At 39.0% G+C, this 21,134-nt stretch overlaps 1 protein-coding gene across 1 annotated transcript; it reads right to left on the reverse strand.

Annotated features, from left to right (window-relative positions):
• Positions 1 to 418: 418 nt before the first annotated feature.
• Positions 419 to 12,248, reverse strand: atg3 (autophagy related 3). The gene is made up of 12 exons (XM_017712910.2): positions 12,039 to 12,248; positions 11,452 to 11,493; positions 11,298 to 11,347; positions 10,272 to 10,342; positions 6,412 to 6,519; positions 6,280 to 6,329; positions 6,021 to 6,105; positions 4,665 to 4,699; positions 4,369 to 4,524; positions 4,128 to 4,255; positions 1,253 to 1,321; positions 419 to 920 (listed from the first exon to the last, which is right to left on the reverse strand). The coding sequence occupies exons 1-12, from the start codon at positions 12,108 to 12,110 to the stop codon at positions 839 to 841; spliced, it is 948 nt and encodes a 315-aa protein (XP_017568399.1). The 5' UTR covers positions 12,111 to 12,248; the 3' UTR covers positions 419 to 838.
• Between the last annotated feature and the right edge of the window lie 8,886 nt (positions 12,249 to 21,134).

Here is a 21,134-nt window from a genome sequence, read left to right on the forward strand (position 1 = left end):
ACACACATACACACACACACACACACACACACACACAATAAGAGGCAGGTGACCTGCAATATCTTCTTGCACAGTGTTTCACAGTGTTTCTGAAAAAGCCACTGCTACCGTAATGCTGATTCAGCAACACTGTCACAGGACAAGCATTTCACTGCAAACTATGGGATATGCGTACTGGAGGTCTTGAGTCCATAAATATGTTACAATCAATTTGGTGTAAACTCTATTGATGTCAGCTGCGGGATTAAAAAAAAAAAAAAAAAACAACAACAAACAAAAAACAGAAAATATTACATTATTATAACAGCAGACTTACAACTGTTTAACAGGACAGCGGCCTAAAGCCAAGACACTAATTCCAACATTCAAAGAGCAAAGCATTAAGACAACCTGGCATAATTACTGTTTTACAAGAATCAACAGGTCCAACACCATAGAACGTTTATTGCACACCAGTCAGAAGCTACAGAGGACAGAAGGAATGCTGGTTAGATTGATAATGCATTTCATAGCTATTTTCATTATAGATAATCTGGCAGCACGGTTTAAATCCAATGTAAATATATAAAATACTTTTAGCAAGAGGACATCAGCAGGACAGTGAGCACCTTATACAGAAAATGAGAAAGGTTCCCATGTTGAAGTTACTGCTAGGGCATAGTGTAGCTATTGTCATTAAATCTTCTCCTCATGCAACAAAGGCTATTTCATAGAATATGTAACATTCCTTAAGTATTTCTGAGAACTGTCTAAATGTGTTATTAGCCACTGCCTGCACACTGTAAAACAGCTTCCACTTGCAAAGAAGACATGGGTGTAATTCTGGGACACGTTATGTTTACATGGTGAAATGCCTTGTGTAATCGTATTCTATTGTTGGAATGACAGCTTGCACAAATTTCAAGAAAATCAGAAGATACCTGGATGTCATACTTAAGGAAAATTTTTGTATACTTTTCTGGTATTAAAATGTATTGTATCAAAGTAAGTGATTGTAAAGGGAAACAACCGTAGTAATTCACAAATGTATGTTTGGGTAATAAGATGATGCTATACACTTGCTCAGATATTAAAGCCACAGTCAGAAATTTGAATTTCTGAATCAGCACATACAGTTTCTACACTTAACAGATGTTCCTAGAGCTCTGGCAGTTTGTCTTGCACTTTTGTTAAAGATCAAAATGAACGCGTCCCTTTTTCTTTGTATTTTTGAGTTTTTAAATTGTACTCGCCAAAGGCTAAGAAAGGATACATGTGAACTCCAAGCTCTCCTCCACCTTCAGCCACTGTCTCAATGATCTTCTTCATGACTTCAGCATGTCTGGGAGGGAAAAAAAAACTATTTAAAGCTCAAATGTAATTGATTTAGCTCTACTGACAGTGTGCCTCTTTTGTTTTAAATGAACTACTCAGACTTCTTTTATAGCCATCATAAATGGGACAGTGATCTTGCTTCTTCCCAGTTTGCATGATTTCTTCAAGCAGGTTGTCAAAACACAAGCCAGTAGTAACTGATGCACTGACGTTTTGACAGTTTTCCATTTGAACATGAAGCCTATAAAAGCTATTTTATATACAGCACATACTATGTGGTTAGAACAGTTATTTAGAGTGTAGGTATGTCTTTAATATAATTAACTATTTTGAAGCAGGAAAGGGTAAGGTGATCTGGTTCTAATATTGTTTCATTAATCATTTTCCCAAAGAAGTAATTACAAGTTAGTACAGTATGTGTAATGCAAATGCAAATAAAAAGCATGACGACATTAACTTCATTGTTTTTTTGTGAACATTTTGAAATTGATGTCCACAACACATTCCCCAAAAAAAAAAAAAAAACAACAAAACAAAGGGGAATGACCTCTCATCAATAGACAGTGAAAGTGTATTTGACCTTTCAGACTTTTTTATAGAAATATAGATGTTTTCTTCAGGCCAAAGAGGAAAAAGATCCATCTAGATTTTTACAGTTGAAAATTCAGGGTCTATCACGGTAAAGGGATGTATTAATAGGAGTGGCATGCGTTACTTGTGCATCTCTGAAAGTACCATTAATGCTGATAGATACATAAACAGAAGTAACAAATCTTCTACAAAACGTCTTGTTAAGAACATCCATGCTTATTTCCACGTGCGCAGCTAAAGACCTGTATAATGAAAGAAGAGTAAAATATTCTGCTTATGAAAAGCAAAGCTGATGTAACATAATGGTTATCATGCTCTTTTGGAACACGTTACCAGCATCAAATTTGGAATGACTGTATATCGCTGTTGTTGGATCAAAACCTCATATCTCCAAAATGGTAACTTTACAGGAGAAGGCAAAAACACACAGCAGTTTTAATGCAAGTCCGTGGAACCAGATGTCTTTCCAAGTCATTTTGGTTCATTCATTATGAAATTTACAGAAAATGTAAAGAGCAACATGTCCTTTGAAATTATGCTAGAAACTAAAAAAAAAATGACAAAAATGGAGATATGAGGTATTCTTCCAAAAGCAGCGATATATTTGGGGGTAAAAAAAAAAAAAATCAAAACAAACAAACAAACAAACAACAAACACAAAGTCAAGGTTACAACTTCAAAAATCATGTCTTTTGCTCTGTTGTCAATATTATACAGGTTAAACATAATTTATTAATCACCTTTTCCTGTTTAATTAGCATTTCACATACACCACCATGTCCAAAAAAACTGGGACACGGTGCAAAATGTAAAGAGAAACAGAATGCATTCATGTGCAAATCATTTATACCCTACATATTAGTACAAAGACAGCATAACAAACGTCTCCAAAGTGTATTTTTTTTTTTGAAAACTATTTTAAAAAAATGGTTTTGAATTTGATTTCAACAACACATTCCAAAAAAGTTGAGAAAAGGGCGAGTTTGCATCACCTCTTCTTTTAACAACAGTCTGAATGTGTTTGGAAACTGAGGAGACCACTTGCTGTAGTTTTGAAAGTGAATGTGAAGTCATTCTTGTTTGATACAGGAATTCATCTTCTCAACAGTTCAGGCACTCCTTCGTTGCTTTTTTCGTGTTTTATAATGCATCACATTTTTTCAATAAATGACAGGTCTGTAATGCAGGTGGACAGGCCTGTTTAGCATATGGACTCCTTAACTGCAGAACATGGTTAGGCATTGTCTTGCTGAAATAAGCAAGGCCTTCCCTGAAAAAGACATCATCTCAATGGCAGCATATGTTGCTCCAAAACCTGTTTATATTGTTCAGCATTAATGGGGCCTTCACAGATGTTCAAGTCCATATTTTGATTTATTGGACCACAGGGCACTTTTCCAGTTCAGCTCTGTCCATCTTAAATGACCTCGGGTCCAGAGAACGAGGCAGCATTTCTGGATCCTGTTTACAAATGGTTTCTTCTTTGCATGGAAGTGTTTTGACTACCAGTTGCTAAGTCTGTCGTCTGGCGGTCTGAAGATCACAGCCAACCAATATTGTTATTTGCCTTTGTCCCTTGCATACAGAGGTTTCTCCAGATTCCCTGAATCTTGTAATGATATGTACAGTAGATGATGAATTGTCCAACATTGCCATGTTATGTTGTGAAACAGTGTTCTTGAATTGATGCACTATTTGCCATGCAGGTTTTTATAGAGTAGTGAACCTGTCTTCATCTTTACTTCTGAAAGACTAAGCTTCTCTGGGAGGCCCTTTTTATTTCCAATCATGTTACTGACCTGTTGCCAATTAACCTAATTATTTCATGAGAGGTTCCACCAAATGTTTTTTTAAGCATTATACAACTTGACCAGTCTTTGTTGCCACAATCCCAACTTTTGTTTGTGTTGCTGGCATCAAATTCAAAACGAGCATATTAAAAACAAACAAACAAACAAACCAATAAAACACCACCACACAATTTCAACATATGTTGTCTTTGTACTATTTTCAATTAAATATAGGGTTGAAATGATTTTGAATGATTTGCACAACCATGCTGTTTTTTTATTTACATTTTCTCAAGTATCCCAATATTATCGGAAATGTAGTTTCCAACATGTTTGGAATTAAGGTTTGCAGTTAAACACGTGAACAACACCCATCATCAATTCTGAGAAAATTTCACAATTTCAAGAAGGACTCCATTTGAGTTTTAGTACCTGCATGGATGCACGGAGCACATGGCAGGAGGAGGCAAGTGTGGGTGGTTTTCAATGGTGACAGTTTTCTTCACATGATCCTGACTGATGTCTTCATACATTTGATCCACAGTGAGAGGCTGTCTTTCCTGAGAAAAGCACAAATAAACAGAACAAATGATTGTACTGCATAACCTTAAACTGCTTTTTGAAAAAAAAAAGTTCAACATTGTACTACTGAAGCTCTGTTTTAAAGTTGAACCTCATCATATCCAAAGAGCCACAGCCTGGGAGTTTGATAGTATTTGTCATAAGTAATGTACAGGTCGTAGGTTCTTGTTTGTAGAATGGCATCTTCTCCACCTGCGTCAACCTTGCATTTGGCTGTGTCCACAATTTTACTTGTGTCAAGTGTGGCCTATACAAATGAAATAAAATTAGCAATCAAAAAATTATGACTAGATTAATTAGTAAATCAACACTGGCTAAAACAGAATATTATATAAGGGAAAATGTTTTTTTTTTTTAATCAATGCATAAGCGCTGATCTCACTGCACCTCATCTGTTTCCAAGAGCCCACTTTCTTCATATTCTGAAACACAAACGTCAGGTTTATATCCAATAAGACAAAGTAACTATATTTTTGATTCAAGAAGAAAATCAATATTCCACCAAAACCATTACAGGGATCCATTTCAATTAGCATACAAACACAATCTGACAGCACTACAACATACTAATATTTTTATGACTGCAAAGTTCCCTTTCATTCCCATTCATGCCTTGTACAATAAAAAGCACATAAGCACAGAAGAATAGAAAGTTTTCACAAAAATGTAAGATGCTCAACGATGCTCAAGAATTATGCAGATTTTCAGTGCAACATCCACAGCCCAGCACAATCTGCTATATGAAGGTGCAAGGGTCACAAAGAGCCACAAAGGCACAGGTTTTCTCTTCAACAAAGCAAGAAATCACCTGATCAGCTGTTTGAAGACTGAAACCAACTGATTAAACAAGTGGAACCAGGTGTCCTCAAGCTTGTTTGAGCTCTGATTCTCTGTGCTGTGATTCCCATTTTTGTAAAGCTGCTTTGTGACAACATCAGTTGTAAAAAGCGCTATATAAATAAATTTGATTTGATTTGATTTGAATGAAAATCTGCAGCCACACCCGTCCTTTGTAAATTAGATTGGACACCCCTGTTTTAGACATTAGGTGCAAATATAATGTTGAAAGTGTGCAGCTGTTACAGTGTGTTAATGGTCTTGATTTTACTGACACCACTGGGAGTAGATGGTTATGGTTTCTAACAAATATCTTTTATGATTAAGCTCAAATACATAGTTAACATTTGTTGTGCTGCACAGAGTTAGTTTTACTAATTTGGGGCCTACCTTCACTTGATATGCTGATATTTAACACAGTAATGGCAGATACAAGTTCAAAGAGAACGGGATGAAGTTACAGGGAGAGAGGCTGTATGTGCAAAGGATGGCAAATACTTATCAAACCTCTCACTTTGAGAATGCTGATCTGGGATCAGCTTTCGCTGTTTACATAGCTTTAAACAAAATGATAGAATTATAGGGGCTGAGGAGGCCAGATCTTAGACCTTATTTTGTGGTGGATGAATATGGTAATGTCAGCAGTGAAACGTTAGAGACACTGCAATGACGGGTCAACTCCAGTGTTCAGGCACCGTTCTTAGGCTACAGAAGGTGCTTAGAAAACTTGAGACAAAATGATCCACTGAGAAGATACTAATAACCATGTCCTCCTGTTGATATTCTATTTCAGCTAGCCGTCCTGCACTTAGTTTGCATGGACTGGCTTGCATGAACACACATCACTCTGTGCTGCATGGAAGTTCTTGAGCTTTGTGTCACAAAACAATTGCCTAAATTAGTTACCTTCCATATCTGCTGCCTCTCCCTCATCATCATCGTCATCATCACCATTTCCACTGCCCACATTCACATTCATGTTTATATTGTCCTACAGAAGGGGAGAAAGCACATAGGAAGACATGCTATGGTCAATTATGAACTTGCCAATTGGAAGTTGATGATATCCAGCTGAAAAAATGAACAGATCCTGCCTTTCTTAACATCAGTGAAAAATGTCTATGGTCTCAGAATTTACCTAATTACATTCATATTACAGGCTTACTTTGTTATCCAAAGAGATTTCCCGAACTGCTTCTGTCATTCCTGTCACACCTGGCAAAGTGACAAATTTTATAAATCTTACTGTTTAACATTTTCATCACACATTATGTATTAATAGATGCTCATGTCTCACCAGAGTTATGATAGGTGTCAACCCATCCTCCATCTCCATCGTCCTCTTCTATAATAGCCTCCAACTCATCAGAGTACTCCATTTGTTTACAACGCTTGTAACATGGCACTAAGATAAGAGCGACATAAAACTGAAACTGTACATGTCATTTAAAGACCAGGGACATATTACAGGAGCATCCTATCTTTTTTGCTGAACAAGTCAAATAAGATTTTCACAAACTTGTATTAAGGAAGCAAATCCTATCTTACTTTAGAAATATATTACATATATTTACATATATATACATATATATTATATTACGTATATTACAGCATCTGAAGTTAGAACAACTTAACTTACTTGATCAAAGTCAACAATTAACTCATGTCTGGTACATACAGTAGCAATCAAGCATAACAGCTGAAACACGTATTCAAAATAATCAAGTTAGTTAGCAAGATAGCTAGCTTCCCTTACTGATGTAAAAAAAAAAAAAAGTTTTAAAGAATAAACAAAAAACAAAACAAAACAAAAAAAAACACTCAAAGTGCTAAAAACTTGAAGTTAAGAATGTTGTGACAGCGCTTCGTGATGTTCACGAGTGTCGGCACACTCCAATTTCCGTTTCCCAAATGCTTTAGCTGATCATGCTAACATTATTCCTCCTAATAAAAAGACACAAATTCAGTTCTGTGTCTGTATTATTCACCACCATCGCTGTAATATTTTATCTGATGTCTTTTCATCAGCACAAACACAAGAAGGGAAAAAGAAGGGGCAGTGGAGATCTGCAGTGTCTGGGGCTTTTAAAACACTGTTTGGTGAAAAACATAAGACCTCATAAGTCAAAGCATCATTTTCGATGTACTTAAATGTTACATCATCATGCTAGTTATAGTGAACTATGCTGCCTGTGACTGTATAAAACAATAGAAACAGATTTAAAGTTAAAGTTAGGACGTTTCTGTAATCCTGTTTTCTTACTTGGAGGTAACGGGTAAGACTATGAACTTAGTAACTGTTCTGTAATAGCTTCTGTCCTAAATTCAGTCCTAACTGAAGTTATAATAGTGATACGGAAGATGGGAGAAGATTTCACACTTGAGAAGTTTCTGTAATACAGTCCCAGATTTATATGGACTATTCTACTGAATTAGTTCAAACTGGAAAAAAAAAAAAAAGTAAAGTAACAAAGAATTACATATTCAGACCTTAGAGATTTACGAGGATAATGTTATGATCTATTTCAGCTCAAGGCATTATCCAGACAGTAATAAGCAAAATATAGACAAAATCATCATGTACAGGGTACTTTCTAGGGCTGGGAATCTCTAGGCACCTCACAATTCGCTTACGATTCAGAGGGCTGCAATGCGATTATAAAATGATTATGAAATGTATTGATTTTTTTTTTTATACAGGATTTGTGTGAGGACTTAGTACTTTTAAAGTAAAGTACTTGTAAATTCATTTGTAATTTTTTTTTTTAAATAAAATAAATGGAAGTGACTTGGCAAGTGAAGTAGAAAGCTCTCATTCACGGCCATTGACTGGAGCACAAGACACTGGCTGCGGTAAAATAAGCAGTTACAGTGACATAAGATCCAGTGGCAATAGATGTCTGCACAGCACGTGTTACAGCAGAGCCGGTTTACAAGGATCCTGCCTACCTATTCCCCCATTATACTAAAAAACAGGCCTGCTATACAGCAAAGGGCGCCCGCCAGTGATTCCTCAATGAATGAGAGTGAATTGAGCTCATCAGCTAAAAATCAAAGGCTAAAATAGTTTCTAATCACTCACCCAGAACATTTCTTTAATTTTAGAAAGTAGAAGGATGTATTTCACAAAAAATTATATATTTCCCTTTTTTCTACAGCAAATGGGTTTTGGGCAGCAGAAGGTGGGCATTACTGCTAGAGCGTGATGATCGCCTGTTTTAAACTCCTATAATTCAAGTTAAAAGCTCTTAAAAATATAACAGCAGTGTTAAAAAGCTTCATGATATTCAGTAATCAGAAAATGATTGAGCACTTTTACACTGAAAATGTTTAAGCATTTATAAACTATGATTTTGCTCAAATGCTCCATATCAACCCATTCATTTTGCTCACTCTGGAGGTCCCTCTAGCGTTTGAGGAAACCAGAACACATTGCAGAGTGGTAATTCTCCTCTCTACAAGTTCTCTGGTTACAGCTTCTACAAGTTCTCTGGTCCTACCGGTTGTCTTTTATATTTTCTTTAATTGCAACTTCGGTATTGGTCTTGTCATGGAGAGTGCGGGTCGCGGCGTCAGTAAAATATTTGAGACTGGACGCTGTATCTCGGGTCCAAAGTGTTCAACATAGCGCGAAAGCCCTGGTTCACAATGACTGAGACCTGCTGTGCAGACTGCAGATCACACAGCAATGCAGTATTGCCCGGCTAGCAGCTAACGAAAAAAGGAAAGAGATTTAAGACACACATTTGGAGACAAATGGACCTGCAATGAGAGACTGTCAACCGCTAAAAAGTTCCGAAGCAGTTCACCTTCTCTTTCGAATTTTCCCAGTCCACCTTCTGGCGCCTCAGGCAGAATTTAAGGTGGAACAGGTAAATTCAAACAAGAAGCTGGCAAATGAGAAGAGACTTCATCCTCGTAAAACAGTCGAACGTTAAGAGACATTTTACAATAAACTGTTCTACTTTTGAAAAGTTTTCTGGTGGTGAAGGGAGGAAAGTGGCTAGAGCTAAAGCTTAAAGCAGAGAAAAGTGAGTCTGCCTTTTCGTTCATATGTTTAGACTATACTAGAACATTAACACATACTGAGACATACTGGGCATCAAATGTTGTGGCTCCCAAGGTGGTTTCATTTTTGTTGAAAGGACAAAATGGCTCTTCTTAACATTTTGGTTGTTGACTCCTGTCTTAAACTAGCTATTAACGCAGAGGGCGCTGGTCGGGTTTCTCGCTCATCCTGTTTTTGTGATGTGCGTCACAGACTGTTCGGGTGCATCACACTCGCACTCCTGCGTTCCGTCAAAATGATGTTATAAATTTTAATTTTGAAAATTGATTTTTGACATTTGCCATCGTCCACGTCTGCATTGTGATTCATCCAAGAATCGATATTCCCCACACCTCTAGTACTTCCTATTGGGAGGTGTCTATCCCAAACCCTGAATTTATTTTTTTGAAAATAATCCTTAAATTGTTTTTTTTGGGGTAGTATTTATTTTTTAATAATTTAAAATATTTAGATGTATCAAGAGCTAATTTTAAAAATCTAATCTTTATTCCAAAAATGCTGTCCCACAATTTAATTTCGTTATCAAAACACACAGGCAAAGCCACATTTTAGCCACATTTCTGCATTTTACAGCAGGAAGTGATACTGCATCCCTGTTAGATCTCATTGTTTTTAAGTAAATGTGTTCCGAAGTCTGAAAATCACAGTGTAATCTTAAGACTTGTTACTAACCAAACATATGTATTCTACAATTAAGTACACTTTGTGTTTTAATTTTTTTTTTTTAATTATGATTTTGTGTACAAGTGTTCAAAGCTGTGTTTGCCAGCCATTTACTTGCTAGCATTTGGGAGTTGGCTAAAACTGAAAACTACCAGTAATTGGTTTGGTAGTAAAGAAAATCGCATGTTCAATCATTTGTTTTAATAAACAGTTAAAGTACAGTACAAGGCCTCAAAGCAAAAGGATTTGAGTAGGTCAATTAAAAGTCCAAGTCAAGTAAAAGTTTGAAATGTATTTTCAGCTCTGATCCAATCCCGGAGAATGATCCATATATACCCAACGACTCATGGAAAAAAGCTAACGCTAATGTAATTCTGTATTTAGTTGTGAGTACGGCAGCTCCTGCCTGGTGTGGTCTTTCTTACCATTTCGAGTTAATAGGAACTGCTTGTCTTTGGGCAAATACGGCTTCACCTTTGCTTCTTCGCCAGATGCCCTACAGATAAACAAATTTGTCTTAACTGTGTGCAATTACTGACCAAGGACAAACAGTGATAAGGATAACAGGCTGGTTATCATGTATGCAATTACTAAGTTAGGATTCACCCAATACCAGATCAAAACAGCTGCACCACAAAACTAGATTTTAGGAGGGCAAGTTGTGACTACACAGGAAAACAAATGAAGAGGTAATGTGAAAAAGAGCTGCAAGGCAAAAAAGTCAAACTCTGCGTTTCATCATAGCCTGCTGATTTGTTATATATATATATATATATATATATATATATATATATATATATATATATATATATATAGCCATTAATCTGGGCAATAAGCATGTGTGTTAAACATCAACATTAGAATAAATATAAACAAGCAGTACAGTGTGGTTTTATTCATGTGTATCAGGGTGTTCATTTATTCATTTCCAACCAGTCCTTAAGGAAGCCCAGTTACCATCCAGGACCTAGTTTTGTCTAAACAATACTTCTTTACTTCATTCTTATACCTGTAATCTTCTAACCTAGATATTAATAGCTTATTTAAAAACAAACCAAAAAACTTTTGTGCTTATGTTCATTTCTTTTTACTGGCAAAATCACATCACCAAAATGAACAACTTTTTGCACAGTATTGTACATCCTAGGTCATATTAACAAAGGCACTACTTACAGACTGATGGCGCAACCAAGCTTTCTTTCAAACCAACTAGTGGTAACTAGTTATTAATAACAAACAAATAAAAACATAAAAAACCTCTAATCATTAACCTAAGCCTAATCAGAGCAACCCAGGCCAGGTTTCAACAAGAACCCAAGAAGCTTGAAATTTTTATAACAGCTAAACTCACAAATTGCATTGCAAGGGCACAATTACAGGTGTCAAGAGATCCTGACAGGATTCACATACACACATGGAGCCACGTGATGAAAAAGATGCAGAGCTCTTACCATTTCCACGTGGGGCAATGATGAACTAGATGATCTCCTGCAGCAACAAACTGCACAAAGACATACATTTAATTTAAGTTTACAATCTGATATCACAAACTAAATCTTTAATATAATATTCAACACTTTACCAAAAAAAAAAAAAAACATTTACCTCCTCCGGAGTTATAACTCCAGTTTCTTTAAATTTAGATTCCTGCAAAACAACACGAGGCACGGTGAAACAATGATTCTGCAGAAAAAGCTTTCTAGAAGAGTTTGGTTGTGTGGTCAGTGTAGTGGGTAACACCTCTGCCCTCTACACAGTAGACTGGGGCCAGGGTAGACCCCACCTGGGTAAGCCCCCTACACTATACCAATTAGAGTCCTTGGGCAAGACTCCTAACACCACCTTCGACTCCCTGTGTAAAATGATCAAATTGTAAGTCGCTCTGGATAAGAGCGTCAGCCAAATGCCGTAAATGTAAATGTAGAAGAGGAGCAAGTCAGTGAACTCGGCCAGTTGTCAAGGCATCCTTGATAAGCACAGCATAGCCTAGCTAGGCTAATTAAATCAGAGGGGCTCGACTTGCACAGACCATTAACAACTCGCTCGTACCGGTTTATTGGGCCTGTTTATGACTCTCACTTCTACCACTCCTGCCTAACAAAATGAAACACGACAAGATACCGCACTTCATCGTCTTGGAGCATTTTGCTAGCAGCACTAACCTGCCCGGGTTAGCGCACACGGCGGCTTACCTTCAGAACTGGCGTCAAAAACTCGGCCACCCCGAGAGCGGTGCCCTTCACAGAGTTAATCACGTTCTGCATGCTGGCAGTGGGCGGTATAAACGGCTTCTGTCCGTGACAAAGATGACCTGCTTTTTCAATGAACAGAGCAACAAACAAGCGCTGTTTACTGACTTTCTCGGCATCGAGCTCCCCCACATCAAATACCACATGACCCAAATCATCTGACTAAAGTCTCGCGAGAACCGGGCGCTCATTCACGAGGATCTGACCTCACGGCGTTCGAAAAAAAAATCACTGATCTTCAAACGCCACGCGCCTGGAACGTGTGCGCGCGTATGAGGTGTAGATCGCAGGATTTGTGCAGCGTCGGCGCAGCCTCACCAGTCGGCTGTGCTCTCTCTGCTTTCACATCCTTTCTGTAGGAGGTGACTATCTTTCAGGTTCATCCTAAGTGCTGCTGCAGTATTTCACTTATACAGTATAAAAAAATGAGTGAACTGAAACGAAAACGAAATCTAATTCGACGCAGTGTAAACGCAGGTCACGCGAGGCGCCGAGGCCTCGGGAACGTTCATCAGACAGCGGTGTGTTTGACTGCAGTCAAGCCCATGATGGCTGCTTCGTTAAAAACAACTATACAATGGTTCGCAACACATTAATTTGGACACAGTTTTCTAGTTACTGAAGAGGAGACTAGAGTCACGCCAAACAGATGAGAGCACAATTACAGGGGCGTTAATATCTGTGTTATGTGCTATTATGTAGTGCACCATTGCAGTCTTCGGTTTCAGCATTTTGATGGATCCTTTTATGCAACACCTCACATACACTGAACAAGTACATCAACCAACAATTAGGAAATCCCCATGATGTCGAAGCTGAATAGAGATCTTCAGCTTCCTAGCATTAATGTTATCTAACTGGCTTCCTTCTGCATTAGCCACCTTGGGAGGGGTGGGGTGGGGGCAGACAATTCGAAGAGCCCACCTTCATGTATCTGCCTTAAAGTGCCTTAAGAGGAAATCTCACTCTCAAGACTATTATGGCTTGTTATAGGAAATAAAAAGGCCTGCTTACCACAGAAGTAGCAATGGTTACATTTCTCATTTTAGCTAGACTGCCTCTTTAAGTGCTTTACAGGGCCCGTTATAGGGTTAGCTAGAAATTGGGCACAAAGGGTGGTGTTAGGAAAAATGTACGTTGATGATGTTAACTGATTGTAAACCATCAGGTGATTTGGAGTGGAAAAAAATGCCTAGGCTTTCAAAATCAGTCAAAAACAATGTGAATGTGAACAAACATGCAAAACATCATGAATTTGTATGTATGTCACATCACATGTCAATTTGTGTCACATTAGCATGTGTATTTAGGGCTGCTCCGCAGCTTTAGCAGCCAAAAAGCAATAGTCAATTGAATGGTCAAGTCAGTTGAACTATTTTCCCTACACAGGATGCTCATGGGATACTGGTAACTGCATTGATTAAAATCCCCTCATTAGCAGTGCCCTGCAACTTAATCAAAAAAAGTAGTGATAGTCTTAACTTTCATGTCAAGTTCCTCAGTAGTGATGAAATCATCAAAATTCCCATTGAAAATTCCCTTTAAACATTTTCTCTCACTCTAATCTGGCCTCTTCCATTAAAATATCTGAATACTCTGCTTGGTCTGCTCTGCTGGGGAGTATTACTGACTGGAATCTGCCTTTTAACCAAGCACTTTAAAGGTTTACACTTTTCAGGCCACTCTGCTAGTTTGTGTATCATAGGAAGGAAATCACTATATCATGGTTAGCAGCAAGAGACTGGATTAATTATAGACTTGGAAACCTCTCATTGCCCTTAGTGAAAGAACTACTTAAGTGCATCTATACGGTAAGTGGACCTCATAAAATGGACAACAAATATGGTTACAAGATAAATGTACTTATTAAAGTGTCTGATATACAGGGTATATAGGGGTGCCCAATCCAGGTCCTGGAGATCAACCACCCTGTGGAGCTTGGCTTCAACCCAAACTAACATGCCTGATCCAGGTAATAAAGGCCTGGAGCAGGCATCTGAATAATAGAGCCAGGCATGTTGGATTTGAACTCTGTAGGGCTGCAGATCTCCAGGACCACGATTGGGTACCCTCAACGGTATGTCAACGTTTGAAAGCAGAAACAACCACTGCTTTACAGAAGCTGAGTATTACATGACTCATTAGTCTCCCCAGTTATGTAGGCTTAGATCTTTTACATTTATAAAGCAACCAAATTGAAAATTTATGCAACTTAACAATAGATCTACTACAATTGTATCAGAAGCATAGAATTTTCTTTTTATTCTTAGTAAACATTGTCAAATCAAAAGCACCAAATGGCAACTCTCGCTGTTCTGAAATTAGTACAGAACACCACAATCTTATGTTGAAAACACCATACACTTACATAACTTCGAACGAAATGCTGAGAGGAAAGCAATGACTGTGTAAGGATGTCCTTTTCCTATTAAACCAATTGCTCTTGTTGGGAAATGCACAAGGTTGAGATAGCTACTGAAAAATTAGTAGTTAGCTACTTTGTAGCTACTCTCATAAAATTTAGCTACTTTTCCAGAAAGAGTAGCCGCTCCTTTTTAGCTACTTTCAAAGTGTGATTGTCAGAATGTTTGTGAATCTGACGCACCTGACGCACCAAACAAGCCCAACTGACAGTGTGAACAAGACACTGCATTTAAAGATGTGCCAGAAACACACAATTAAAAATATGCAAATATATAAAAAGATCACCACAAAGTGTAACCAACAATCAAACTTACCTGGATATGCATGCCCAATTGGACCTCAATCTGGGGTACTGAAAACACACACACATATTTTCTAAACCACTTTTCTTTCTGGGTCACAGGGGGTGCTGGAGCCTATCCCAGCAGTCATTGAGACGCTGGTGCTGTTGTCCCGCTGCTCGCATGCGGTCACTCAGGTTTGTGGACGGTGGAGTGGAGGGATGCCGAACTGTTTCAGAGTGCTGCCGTGTCTGTGTGTCCTTCTGGTTCTCTCCTGTTAGTTAAGCTGTCATAGTCAGATCTGCCGGAGTCGTTAGCCACACTCTGTAAATGTTTACATTCCCTGTTTATGTACAAACAGACAGAATAAAACTAATTCCCTCTCCCTGCTTTTTTTCTGAGTATACAATCACCCATATGTCTGGCTGGACACTGAAGGACGACTGACTGCTGAGCCCTCCTGCTACCCACTTCAGACCAGCTGCCCACGCCCAGCTACCACCACCTGCCTTGGACTAGCTGCCCACCCTACACTGATGTTCTCATAGACTCCTAGATATTCCTAATACCAATATTACTGCTATTAATATTAGTAGTATAATCACTTGTAGGTAGTTTGACCAGAGGAGGATGGGTCCCCCCTGGTGAGCCTCGTTCCTCCCAAGGTTTCTTCCTCAATTCCCTCCGTACGGAGTAGCCTTCAGCACAGATGAACACATTAACTTCCTGTTAATCAGGAAGTCCAGGACCCAATTACAGAGAGAGGTGCTCAGTCCAAGTGTATGGAGTTTGTAAGCCAGGGTCTGGGGAATCATGGTGTTAAAGGCAGATGTGAAATCCGCAAAGAACATACGGACGTAAGAATCCTTATTCTCCAGGTGGGTGAGGGCAGTGTGGACCACAGAGGAGATGGCATCCTCTGTGGATCAGTTTTTCCGGTATGCGTACTGATGTGGATCCCCAGTGACGTCAATGTTGGCTTTGATGTGGGTCATAACCAGTCTTTCAAAGCACTTTGTGACTATCGGGTGAGGGCTACTGGCCGATAGTCATTCGGTCCTGTCACTGTGGAGCTCTTAGGGACTGGGATGACGGTGGCAGTCTTCAGGCAGGTGGGGACAACTGCCTGGATTAAAGAGGAGTTGAAAATGTCTGTCAGCACCTCAGAGAGTTGGTCTGCACTGCACTTCAGCACACGCCTGAATGTTATCCAGGCCAGCAGCTTTGCGGGGATTCATTTTCTTAAGGATCCTCATCACCTCAGTTTGGGTCACTGAGGGGCTGTTCTCCAGTTGGTGGAGTGAGTCTGGTGCTGGGGGGTATGTTTGGGTCCTCAAAGTGGGCATAGAACTTATTGAGAGCATCGGGCAGTGAGGGGTCCCTAGTGCACTGTGCATCTCTGGTGGTGTAGTTTGTGATGCACTTGATGCCCTTCCACATGCTCTGTGGATCCTGGGAAGAAAAATGACCCTGGATCTGCCATTTTAAGAAATCCTTAGCTGACTTTGTTGCTGATGGGAAAACTTGACCGAGAACTTCTCCATCTTACCGTACCAATATAAAAAAGTTTTCTTTTTTTTTTTACCTTGAAATGCCTAGATTACAAGTTTAGTAGTCCTACACTTATAAGTACACTTATAGTCTGCTAGTGTATGCTGAAGACATTTTTTTCCAACTTGTTATGTAGGCTGCAGCATAACAAGTGGTTCCCAGATCTCCCCACCTTCACTGATCGCTACTCCGGGATATTGGAAAGTCACAGGAAAACTTAAGCGTTATTTTCCTCAGGTCTGTGTGAGATGACCACGCCATGGATCTCCAGCCTCGGTCACCATTTGGATGACTCAGCTTCCCAATAATGAATAATAGCAGGTTCTGCTGGGGAATGCTACAGACGTGTGAGACGGCAACACCAGGATTCTGGCCATCTATTAGTTTGTCTCAGCAACCTGCTCGTAGTATTAACCCTTTACCGGAAGCCTTACTTTCTGACACTGAGCAAAAAGTTTGTTTTCAGCATGACACTGTTTAACCTTCTGCTGTCTGCATTGGTTCTGCCATTTGTGGTTGCCAGCTCTTTACAACAGGAATGGCTCTTTGGTGTAGTGTGGTGCAACTTCACAGCACTGCTGTATCTGCTCATCAGTGCTGCAAGCATGCTCACATTGGGAACCATTGCCATCAACAGGTGAGACTGTTTTCCTCTACCTTTTCGATTCTAGATTTGCAGTGGGATATGATATTATTCAGCTACAGTACTATGCAAAATTCAGAGACTGCCCTTCTGTTTATTTTCCAATCAAATCAGCCACAGAGGGCGAGTTAGTCTTTTTTTGGTGTTGGGGGAAAAAGGTAGTAAGCATGTTTAACTGAAAACTATATAAAAGTCTCCAACACCAAGTATGTCAAATCTATTAGTGTGAACTTGGTCCACTGTATTTTTGTGCATCCTGCTGTAAGTTTTAATCCTGCTTTGAATCTCAAAGTGTCCCTCACTATGAAAAATGTCCTCAGAGGTATCACTGACATTCATAAAAGATAATCCATTTGCATAAGGACAATAAAAAAAAGATTACAAGACATAAAGAATTGGGGTGGAGGGCAAATCCAAAATCAGGGTCGTGACGGTCCAGGGTCATTGAGCCAATACGGAGAGAACAGGGTGCAGACATGACAAACCAGAATACAATCAACAACACAGACAGAGATTCAAACAACGCAAACATCAAACAAAGACCAGCAAAAACAAGGGGCAAATACAGGGCTTAAATACACAGGGAAGACGAGGGACAGGTGAAAACAATCAGGGGCAGAGTCACAAAACAAGGGGCTGGACTAAACCAAAACAAAAACACACATGGACAGGACTGGGAGGGGCCAATCGTGATATCTACCGCCTCTCTTTGGCTGGTCCACACTTGAGTTTGCCCATTAATATTAAGGGTTACTGTGCAGGCACAAGTTGTTGGAGAATACTGAGACTTCAAGAATGCCACACTACAGTGCAGTATTTAGCAAGCGCAGGAGCTCCATGACCTTTGAGGATCAACAGAGGCATCAACTTTCTAAAGACACTCTAGTTGCATGAACAGTGAAGTGTTGAAAAGAAAACAGTCCAAAAGAACTTTGTGTTAATGTTCTACAGCTATATAAAAAGGGCTGGCATGATTTACTTATTTAAACTTTTAATTTTCTGAATTAAAATTCACTTCGGCAATATATTCAACTTATATTTACACACAGTGTCTTTTGAAGCAGAAAGAAATACCTTTTTTAAAACAAAATTGATAGGGACAAATATATTCAAATTAGACTATAAATTTATAACGTTAGTTATAATATATATATATATATATATATATATATATATAATATTTTGCAGCAATCTGGTAAAATTTTGGTCCATTTCTTTTGGCAGTTCATCTTAATTTCCACAAGGTTATGAGCACCCATTTGACATTTCAAATAAATTTTTCATAAATTTTCGATAAGATTCAAGTCAGGAGATTGGCTAAGCCATGCAAGCACCTTCACCTTCTTTTTCAGATGAATGTGTGTTTGTGGTCATTGTGTTGTTTTAATATCAATGTTCTCCATTTTCTTGGCTGGCAAGATTAAATTGTCCTGGAACATCACTCTACTTATTTTTCCTTCAATGACGTATAATTCCCCAGTACTGTTTGTAGAGAAGCAGCACCCTATCATAATGCCCCCTCCTCCATACTTTACTGTGAGGATGGGGTTCTTGGGATTATAGTCCTTTTTATATTTCATCTGATCAGAGTACATTGCACTGATTTGTCTAAATACTTGTGTGCAACTTTTAGATGTGAACCTCTGTTCTTCTTTTTAAGCCAAGGAGCGTTACGAGGGATGCAGGATGATACAAAGAGGATTGTGGTGCAGTTCGTTGCTTATTGTTCTGTTCTGTTCTATTCTGCTAAACTATTCTGTTCCTGCTGCTTTCAGGTCAACCTGCAACTCTTGTGTGGTGCAACTGTATGGGAACGACTAGTTGTGGTTCTAAGAATGATACACTTACATATGATTGGCCCAGTCATACTGTCAGGGATGATTTAAGGTCTTTTCTAGGGCTCTGCAGCTTTTTCCATTCCTGTTATTTATATATGCTATCCCTGAGAAGGAAGCTCATTCACCATTATTGCTACCTTTTGCATGAAATCTTTCCCAACAATGGCAACATCTTTTATAATGATGCCAGGTGCAATTTTCATGAACATTTTTTGTGGGCATTTATATCTAGAGCTTGATTCAATTTCATGTAACCTTTACACAACCTAACACATGTATTTTAATACAGTGTCTGAAAATGTTTTCCCTGTCAATTGTTTATGTTTGTGAATAAATACTTACTTTTTGGTTCACATTTATAAGTACAAAGTGAAAAGACATTGTGTGTGTGTGTGTGTGCGTGTGTGTATGTGTGTATGTGTGTATAAATTTAAGGTAGATACATGCACTGGATGTATATTAAATAACAACTAGATGTGCATTTCCTGAAGGAACTGCAAGGGTGCTTCTCTGTAGGTGAACAACACCTCCTCAGGTGTTGTTTGTGTGTGTGTTTGTTTGTGTGTGTGGTTGGGGGGGGGGGGAGTCATTCAAATGAACTGTCACTCTGTTATTATGCAGCTCTTAGTGGAGAAGCCTTGTTTGAGTCTGATTTGCACCCTCTGAACAAACAGTCATAACTCGGGAAATGTTCACTCTATCGCTTTACTGGATAGATGCTGTGAAATAAGACCCCTTGAGGATTATTTTGGTGTAATGTTGTGTGTATTGAGAAGAAAATGAGTTAAGACAAGTTAAACACAGAGAAAATCTTGAAATAAGCAGAATCTGATTTTGAGAAATTTACATGGGAGTGAATGGGACAGTTTTCTGTACCTAGTGCCAAACAAACGCTCATAACTCTAAAGCTAATTGATAAAATGATGAGATATTTTGAGGTTTCAGAAAGGACAAGTTTCTCTACCATTTAAAACTAAAATGGAGTTTCTAGGTGAAAGTTTAAGGATTTTACAGCAGATTTCCTGCGTGATCAGCTGTGTCTGTGAGACTGACTGCTGTGACATCATCGATGTCAGTTAGAATCTGAGGTTCTGAACATTCGGCCGTTCATTCTTATGGGAGGTTTTTAATTTTTAAACTTAATTTTATTAAAAACTACCAATCCGATCAACTCCACAAATACACAGCACAAGTCACAATGTGGGGGACCTTCGAAACGCAGTTTGAATGGAGTCTGTACGCTAAGCGGTTTGGGCTGTATTAATGTGAAGGTTTGTGTCATTTTATATGAAACTACATTTGAAAATAAGGCTAGGCATATTCTCTACAGAGAAACACTGAAAAATGTGTGTCCTATGTTTTTAACTATATCTAAAGCTGACTGGTGCACTTAAGGGAAATATAACCACTTAGCCTACAGCAATGAATTTAGGAGTTACAGATGTCAGTAATTATGAATTACATACACCTTTTGAATCATTTGAATCATTCTATATAGGTTAGAATTCAGAACCAGTAGCCTACTGTGTTTTGAGAGGAATTAGACCTCTGCATTTGACCCATTTGTGTAGTGAAACACCCACATACATGCACACACATACTAGGGGCCACACCTGCCCAGAGCAGTGGACAGCCCTGTCCACAGCACCTGGGGAGCAATAGGGGGTTTGTTCAAGAGTACTTCAGTCATGTACTGTCAGCTGAGTGTCTGTCTGCATCGATAATTGAACCAGCAAACTTCTGGTCACAAGGATGGTTACCTAACATCCAGCCCACCACTGCCCCCTGGATATTTGGATATCTTCACGAATTCCCCCCTGCATACCAATGCTCATACCATTTCATCTTTTTCTTAAATAAAGACCAAAAATGTTTTGTGTAAGGTATTGGTAAAAGGACTTTTCTGAAAAGCTTGGTTTGTCATCATCAACATTGTTCTATTTAGGGACAATAGGGGCAGTCGTGGGCTGGAGGTTAGGGATCCAGCCTCGTGACTGGAAGGCCGCCGGTTTGATCCCCGCACATGACTGGGGTGTCCTTCAGCAAGACACCTAACCCCCAACTGCTCCCCGGGCGCTGCGGATCGGGCTGCCCACCGCTCTGGGCATTTGTGCTCACTGCCCCCTAGTGTGTGTGTGCTCACTAGTGTGTATGTGGTGTTTCACTTCACGGATGTGTTAAATGCAGAAATTTCCCTGTTGTGGGATTAATAAGGGTCATTTAATCTTAGGGATTTCATTATACTTGGCAGGTTCTTGATACTGCCTGAAAGATGTGGGTACAAAGTTTCATGGTCTTACAT

This window comes from Pygocentrus nattereri, chromosome 30 (assembly GCF_015220715.1).
Source record: "Pygocentrus nattereri isolate fPygNat1 chromosome 30, fPygNat1.pri, whole genome shotgun sequence".
Classification (NCBI taxonomy): Eukaryota; Metazoa; Chordata; class Actinopteri; order Characiformes; family Serrasalmidae; genus Pygocentrus; species Pygocentrus nattereri.

Excerpts from the sequence above, each read along its gene's own strand:
- atg3 (XM_017712910.2), bottom strand. The coding sequence starts at position 12,110 with ATGCAGAACGTGATTAACTCTGTGAAGGGCACCGCTCTCGGGGTGGCC. Across the intron at positions 11,494-12,038 it reads TTTTGACGCCAGTTCTGAAG|GAATCTAAATTTAAAGAAAC; the intron begins GTAAGCCGCCGT and ends GTTGTTTTGCAG. Across the intron at positions 6,520-10,271 it reads GTTCCTATTAACTCGAAATG|TGCCATGTTACAAGCGTTGT; the intron begins GTAAGAAAGACC and ends CTCTTATCTTAG.